Genomic DNA, 8,316 nt, shown 5'->3' on the forward strand with positions numbered 1-8,316 from the left:
GTATAAAAAAGAAAATTCTGCAACATATGGAGGACCCTTTCAATCTAAGTAACATTTGGAAACCTCCAGAATTGCGGGAAAAATCTCTGAGAAAATAATAACTATTTTCAGTACGAACAAAATATTTTTAAGGATATATTCCGTAACGGTTGCTACCATATAAAACTGTATTGGTGGTTTTTAGGTTGAATTTTTCTACAAGTAATTTGAAACATAATCATTTTATATACAATATTTGGTCTGTTCCAGAACTGCAAGAATCTACTAATTTTTACTATTTTTTTCGATAACATAAAGGAAAAAATGTTATCGTAGTAAAAAGTAGTAGCTTCTTGCAGGTTCTGGAACAGAGCAAGTGATTTAAAAAATTTCATTAGAAATTTGAATTATGTTAACTTTGAATGAGCATTATTTCGTTTAAAGTGTGATTTATCCCATTTCTCCTGAAAATAACAAGAAACGTTTAAAAATTAGAATAAAACTTTACTCAAACCATGGTAGAATCAAATCAAATTATTGTACCATGACAAACATTGTATGTGATTTCAGCTTTATGTACTTCGTATACGCTTTTAACCTTGAAATGACGTGCGTCTTCTTTAAAATTCCGTCATTCTACCGATATTCGTCGCAAAAATCTTTGTATCGATAACACTGAGTTACAGAATAGCACTTTCGGTAATTCAACCGAAAATTTTCGTTAATTATCAATATCGGTTCGGTAGAAAAAAGTTGCAGAATCCCACTACTGATTTAAAATATATTTTTTGTTTTAAGCAGCACTTGGCAACCCTGTACAATAAGAACAAAATAGAAAAGAAGAAAAGGAAGGAAAACTGAACAGAAAGAAAAGGAGAAAATTGGAAGGAAAATTTGTGTTCAAAGCTGCAAAAATAATTAATTTTGGGAACCAACATTAATCGTTTACGACATGAAGACCGATGAAAACCTATTGGAGGAAATGTTGGGTATGTTCCCGAAATATCGAAGTTTAAACTGATTTTTGTATTGCGGTTATTTTTTTCTCGTTGCAACAGAAAGGTCAACAAATCCTTTAGATGTGGAAGTAGACAATATGGCAGTGCAAATATTTTGTCTACTGGTTAATAATAACAAAGACGCACTGGTGGAAAGGGCACATCAATTAATTGTGGACAAAATTAAATCACAAAATGCAACCGAAGCGGACAAAGCAATTGGGGTAAGAAAGAAGTCGTAGTTGCGGTGGGTGGTGGATGCAATTTTTTTAGTCATCAATTGGCTGGGTTATCTAGAAAGAATAGTATCAAATGTTTTTGTTTGGTTTAGATTGTAGTTGCGAACTGGAAATGGAAGAGAAGGAGCCGTTAGAGGGGGTTAAATGTTATTGTTATTATGGTTAAGAACACTTGTTGGAAATAAAATATTTAAAATGTTGGAAATAAAATATTTAAAATAGTTTAATAGGGCTTCTTATAATTTCCTTGCTGTTTAACCAAAAGAAGAATAAATTTCATTTTTCTTTCTCCTCTTAGTTGCTGGAGGAATGCATGTCCAAGGGTGGTGAAGATTTCCAAAGGAAAACTGGAAAATTTACTTTTCTCAATAAACTAATTGGTTTGGTTTTGGACAAACCAACCGGCACAGCATCCTTACCCGATCCTCCCGCACCACTGGCAACGAAAAAACGCATTATGGAATGTCTAATGCTGTGGACAGTAGAACATGCAGATAAACCTAAAATTCAAGAAGCCTACGACAATTTAAAGAAGCAAATTGATTTTTCACATGGACCACCGGCATCAGTCAATGCAAATTCAAAGTTTTCTGCTTCGGCTGCAAATGGTGGTGGACCTACACGTGAACAACGCGCAAGTATTTTGGGTAAAGATGACTCCTTATTCGCCAAACTACTTAAAGAAGGTGGTGAGGAAAATTATCGCAAGGCCAATTTAGTAATACAACATCGTTTCAATCAAGAGGCAAGACGTACTGAATTCATATGCCATTTAAAATCGGAACTGAAGAAGATTGAAAGTACTATGGAAGTTCTGGAGCAAATGTTGAATGTATACTGTAATGATAGTACAGCGGAAGATAAAAACATAATGCAAAGTTTACACAGCACTTGCGAGGGATATAATGAGCAGATGGCAAGGTGGCCGGATTTTCTGGGAGATACTGAGCCGGATTTTTTGTGTAAGCAAAAACTATACCAAAATTAATTGCCATCTCGTAGATTTATATAATAAAAACATGTATTGGGACAAATCGTAACATTGTTGGAATAATTTTAACTCTTTTGTGTGTTTCTTGATACTTGTTTTTATTGTTTAGAACTTCAACGGCATACCCACATTCTACCTATGTCATTCATTTACGCTAGTTAATCAATTGCATTTTCTGTTTTAGCCGAAGTTTTATTAACCAAAGATCATCTGGTGTCCTTATTGCAACGTTATAATGAATTAATACTTGGCTCTGATGTTCGTTTCCCATCCAAAACGTCAACAAATCAAATTATACAAGGTTCCAATGCAGCACCCTTAATAAATACTACGGCTTCTGTATCATCTTCAACGTCTTCACCCAAAGGGGCAACATCAAATGCTGATTTATTATCGGAACTTTTGGTTGATAGCCTTAATCCCATAACACCTTCTAGTCCCAAAGTTAATCATCAACAAAAATCCAAAAGCAAAATTGCCAATACAACTCTCGATGAGTTAACGGAAATCTTCGACAGTATTGAAAGCAAAAACGAGTCAACAAATTACCCCACAGATTTGTTGAAAAATTTGGATCTACTTGAACCGATTAGCGTTTTTAATGCCACCACCAACAACAGTACGAGTTCAGCAAAAACAGGTATGAATGGGAATGCTGAAGGAGATAATGTTGGTCCTGAAAAACAACCAGGCTTTAAAGAACTGAGAGAAATTGATAAATTAAGTGAAGAACTTTTTAAGAAAAGTCTACAAACAGAACAAAGACAAGCTACATTTAAAAAGTAAGTTTTGAAAATTTATATCCAATTTTGTTAATATCGGCATAATACCCAAATTTGTTGATCATCACACATAGTATTGTAAAGATGAAATGCGGATAGCTCCATTTACAATTTCGGCAGTAAATACACTATAGTGTGCATCAAAAGATAGTCAGCTCATCTACGTTGTGGTGTAGTCACCTCATCTTTAATCGAAGCAGATTTGCCGACAGTATGCAAAACATCTGCCCAGAATCTAAAGAAAATAGGGAATATCTGTGTGGATTCCCCATAAATATTAAGTACTAAATTGATTGCTCACGGTCAGATACAGAAAATTGACACATTGGAGTAGAGCATAACTAGATATTGGATTCCCGGAAGAAATTAGTGGTGACTTCTAAATAGCAGGATATTTTAGAAGTTACATTGCCACATTTGAGGGGGACTAAGGTGGCGTAACATTATACAACATAGTATCTACCGTTGTATTTCGGAATGTGGACAAGTCCGCAGAAACTCCTGAAGTGCATCCAAACCTGACACATATTGCATCTCACTAATTTAGGCATGTGGTGGAAGTTGATGTGACAAATCGAACACAACCATATGTTCAGGTTTTGTTCGAGACTGACAAAGGAATTGGCAGCAGGTATCTCGGTTATCCTGCTCCTTTTGAAAAGGTCTTTTATTGACCTTTTGAAATAGTATTCCATAGACCTTTTGATAAGGACTTCTGTAGATTTTTTAAAAAAAGTCTTCTATAGATCTTTGTTTTTCTGTGGAACTTCTGTAGGTTGAGACCAACAGAGACTAAAAGAAAAAGCAGGTTCTCGAATATAATGCTCCTTTTGAAAAGGCCTTTTATTGAAGGTTCTTCCATAGACCTTTTGATAAGGACTTTCAAACTGTGCCTCATCGAAATAATGTTCTTATACCCCAAGTTTGAAAGAAATCTGTTTCAGACAATTTAGAGTCGAATTAGCTATAATTGGCTGGCGGAGCGCACAATAACTCTCGAAGGGATCTGCCGATTCGGCCCAAAATTTGGATTTCTTAATGTTTTATACAAACTTATATCAAGTCTGAAGGTGTGCCACCTACAAAAGTTCAATGTCGCTAAAATGTTGCGCACGATAACTTTCGAAGGGAGTAACCGATTTGGTCCATACATTGTAATATTTCTACCAGACATAGATCGGGTTCGAATATGGACTACATATATCGATCGATTTATTTGTTCCTCCCACACAAAATTTCAAAAATTTTCTGAAAACAGAATTTTAAGACCAGGGGCTCAATTCTGTTTCTATGAAAATGTGAAATGAAAACTTTTAGGCCGAAGCCTATAGCTCTGCGTGTTGCGTGTGCGTTCAAAAATACAAAAACAAAATACATGTATTTGTTGTTGTTTTCAATTTGAAATACATGTATTTTGTTTTTGTATTTTTGAACGCACACGCAACACGCAGAGCTATAGGTTTCGGCCTTATAGGCCGTTTATATATAACAAGGTTAACCCAGTGGGTCTGGGTTTCAAATGTCATTTCCATTGTATATACTTCAAACAAATCCTCATAAAGAAGGTTAACCCTGTAAAAAACTATAATATAAACGCCGTATTATGCCCCGTTTATATATAACCGGATTTAACAAACCGACTGGGTTTTAAATGTCAATTCCATTGCTTATATTTCAAACAAATCCTCTCAAAGAAGGTTAACCCTGCAAAAAGCTCTAATATAAACAGCATATTATAAAGGAGAAAACTGTCAAATGAAAAAAATTATAAAGGAAATATTTTTCGTTTCAAATTTTCATAAAACAAGAATCCAGCCCCAGCCCCTGCTCTCGAATCGTTTTGTCTTTAGACCCCAAGTATGTTTGGAAGAAATTTGTTTCAGACAATTTGGAGTCGACTTAGCCATGCCCGTCCGCATATTTGGCTGGCAGGAGCGCACAGTAACTCTCGAAGGGATCTGCCGATTCAGTCTACAATTTGGCCTTCGAAATATTTTGTTCAAACTTAAGGTAAGGTCACATTAGGCAAATATAGTCTCCAGCGACCGGCAGTGTGCGCTTATTGAGAGCAAGTGAGCATAAATTTCAACGTATTATTTACGCTCACTTGCTACGGTAAGCGCACACTGCCGGTCGCTGGAGCAAATATTTGCCTAATGTGACCTTACCTTAAGTTTAAGTTCGAAGATACGCCATATCGGTCCACTCCTTTAGGTACCTCCCCACAAAAGTTCAAAAATGTTCGGAAAAATTGTGCGCATGATAACTTTTAAAGGGAGTGACCGATTTAGTACATACTTTACACATCCTAATATATCTACTAGATATATATCAGACTCGAATATGGACTAATTTGTCCACTCCTTAGGGTATCTCCCACACAATGTTTCGGATAAGTTCACTTTAAGACCTGCTCTCGAAATTCTTCGATTTTTGTTGAAGCAACTTTCATTCACCACCTCCATTACGACGGTAAAAGTTTTTTCAGGGGCAAGTCCATACTTCTCGAGATCTCAGCCCGAAAGGTGTAAAAACCCCAATGGCACCATATGTTGTGGCTGAAGAGCACAATAACTCTCGAACTGACCAACCGATTTGGTTCCAAATATTGTCTAAATTTAGTTTCAAAAAGGACAAAATTTGTCCTTCGTCATATTTTGTCCAAACTTAGTTTCAGTTCGAAGATGTGCAATACCACAACCTCCGATAGTTCCCCCCAATATTTTAGAAATGTCACTAAAATGGTACATACGATATCTTTTGAACAGGGCATCCAATTTTGTCAAAACTTTGGATATCCTAATATTTTGTCTAAATTTAGTGTATCTCGGCCCGTACCGGTCCTCTCTTTAGGCCCGTATCGGTCCTCTCCTTAAGTGCAGATTAAGGTCTGTTCGAAGATCCTTTGGAAATGTTGGAATTGTTGCCCTGCTTACAGTGATATTATATTTTCCGTGGACAAGTAAGTCCATGCTTTCTGCAATACTGGTCCAAAAGTTATACGATGGACCGCTGAAATGACTAGTGGCGCCATATCTATCGAAAAGATATGACTCCCGAAATAATATCCACTTCCATAATGGAATATTTAGGTCCATTCCGTCAAATACCTCCTCCGCAACACATTTGAACTTTATTCCTAATCCACGGCATGTTCAAATGTCCAAAAAGTACCACACAATTCTGAAAGGACCCTAAATACATTCAATCTGTCCGTAGATGAAAGTTTGATTATTTATTTTACAGAGAACCTGAAAAGATAACCCTAAACGATTTGGCCAAGGACAAAATGCAAACATCACTAAAGACTAATTTAAACGGTAATAGTAGTAACATTACGGAACCAAAAGCTACCCTATTGGACTCCAAACAAAGCAGTGATGAGTCATTATTTATGAAAGATGCTCACATTTCACCAGTGGAAGAAAATAAACAGCAATTAAAATTAGAAATCAATTCAAATCCAATTGAATCTAAAAACGAAGAAACAACTACTAAGACTGTTGATGAAAACGCTGTGGCCGTGGAAAAGCCGTCTGCAACTGTTGCCAGCAAACCACTGGCTGAAATCTCCATAGATTTAGATGATTTAACACCCATAAAAGAGGGTCAACGCATTCTCATGGATGATGAAGATATTGAGGTTTCACTCAATTTTACGGCAGATCGTCCCTCGACTCATGTTTCGGCAATTGTCATGTCTGTAACAAACAAGTCACGTTTACCCATTGAAGATTTTCAATTTGAGGCAAGTGTTAAAAAGGTAAGAAATCCAAAGTTTTGCATTTGAAATAAAAAAAATTATAATTTTGGTCAATTTTTTTTCGTAGCCATGTAAAGTCCGTTTGCTGCCACCCACAGACACCCGGTTGGCTCCACGTAAACCTTTTCGCCCATCAGAGCCCATTAATCAAGTCATATTGCTTATGAATCCCACAGAAAAGTCGGTGGATATAACATGTATAGTAGGCTATAAATTGGGTGATGATCCAGATCCAATTAAAGAGTCAATTATTGCCAAGGACATTCCATATGTTTAGTTAATATCTTTTACGTCTCTTGCTGCTTGGTTTTGTATTTGAGCTGTGCTTAAATTCACATTTTGTTTCTTAATCTTTTGTACCTTGGTATTGTTTTTTTTTAATTGTATTTGGCAACTTTGTTGTGGCTTTTAAAAGTATTTTTATAATGTATAATTTTATAAAAAAACATTAGTTTTTAAACTTATGTACATGGTACAAATACACAGGTAGCCGCATCGGCAATTGTTGGCAACATAAGATGTCAAAATTTGACATCAATTCAATGCAATTGACACATTATGTTACCATCAGCTGGCATGATAATGCTACCTGTATTATTGTACCATGCTTATGTATATAGCATATGATTTGATGGTGGCTTATTTATTTGTACCACAATATTTTATTTGCCCATTATCTGAATAATTAGGTATATCGAAAATTAAAAAAAAACATAAAAAACAATAAATTAAATTATAATACTGCTAATGAAACTTGTCTTTTATTTTTTGAAAATATGTAGTGATTAGCAGGATTTGCTAGTTATGCTTACGTTTTCCTGGAGGAACTTAGGATAGTTTTCATATGCCTTTTTAGAGGTCTTCACTCGATATCGATATGTTTAATTTGGTCAATGGAGCTGGTAAAGGCGGTGATCGAAACTGGAGTGGCGTTACTGGATTTGCTTTCTGTTAAATATAAAACTACATATCTCACTTTAGTTAGGCTCTAATGCCAACATGTATTTCCCGCCAATAAATCGCTGTAGCCCAGTTCATAAACCTAACATCATTATAGATCTATCTCGCTTCAGCTAGGCTCCAGTGATTGTACATGGATTATAAAGCTAGTTGTGTCACTCCGACTTAAGTAAACGTCAGAGCACGCAGCGGGTTATTTTCTACCGGATTGACCCACATAACGTGGAGTTTTTAAATAATATTTTTGAGGTCTTGGAAGGCTACAAAAATTGGAATTTTTAAAGAATATTTTTAGGTCTTGGAAGGCAACAAAACATGGACTATTTAAAGAACATTTTTGAGGTCTTGAAAGGCCACACAACGTGGAGTATTTAAGGAATATATTGAGGTCTTGAAAGGTCACAAAACGTGGAGTATTTAAAGAATATATTGAGGTCTTGGAAGGCCATAAAACGTGGAGTTTTTAAAGAATACGTTAAAGGTCTTGGAAAGCCACCAAAACGTGGAGTTTTTAAGGAATATTTTCAAGGTCTTGGAAGGCCACAAACCGTGGAGTTTTTAAAGAATATTTTTAAGGTGTTGGAACGGTGGTCCCGCTACTGAA

General features: G+C 35.8%; 1 protein-coding gene across 2 annotated transcripts; it reads left to right on the forward strand.

Moving 5' to 3' along the window:
- The first annotated feature begins 797 nt into the window (after positions 1-797).
- On the forward strand, positions 798-7,500 carry Gga (ADP-ribosylation factor-binding protein Gga). Of its 2 annotated transcripts, XR_012411331.1 has the most exons (7): positions 798-968; positions 1,038-1,201; positions 1,515-2,178; positions 2,392-2,989; positions 6,236-6,752; positions 6,820-7,224; positions 7,373-7,500. XR_012411331.1 is itself a non-coding variant. In XM_073973267.1 (6 exons), exons 1-6 carry the CDS (start codon positions 932-934, stop codon positions 7,027-7,029), a joined length of 2,190 nt encoding a protein of 729 aa, XP_073829368.1. In that variant the 5' UTR covers positions 802-931; the 3' UTR covers positions 7,030-7,500. The 2 variants fall into 2 exon arrangements, 1 of the variants encoding a protein (XP_073829368.1); XM_073973267.1 differs by having other exon boundaries at positions 802-968; positions 6,820-7,500.
- The last annotated feature ends 816 nt before the right edge of the window (positions 7,501-8,316 follow it).

This window comes from Musca autumnalis, unplaced genomic scaffold (genome assembly GCF_047663935.1).
Source record: "Musca autumnalis isolate F117 unplaced genomic scaffold, ASM4766393v1 scaffold_3, whole genome shotgun sequence".
NCBI classification, from domain to species: domain Eukaryota; kingdom Metazoa; phylum Arthropoda; class Insecta; order Diptera; family Muscidae; genus Musca; species Musca autumnalis.

What these genes read in the sequence shown, in the direction of transcription:
- Gga (XM_073973267.1), top strand. Translation starts at nt 932, where the DNA reads ATGAAGACCGATGAAAACCTATTGGAGGAAATGTTGG. An exon ending in CCTATTGGAGGAAATGTTGG is followed by an intron (nt 969 to 1,037) that starts GTATGTTCCCGA and finishes TCGTTGCAACAG; the next exon opens with AAAGGTCAACAAATCCTTTA. An exon ending in TTGAGGCAAGTGTTAAAAAG is followed by an intron (nt 6,753 to 6,819) that starts GTAAGAAATCCA and finishes TTTTTTTCGTAG; the next exon opens with CCATGTAAAGTCCGTTTGCT.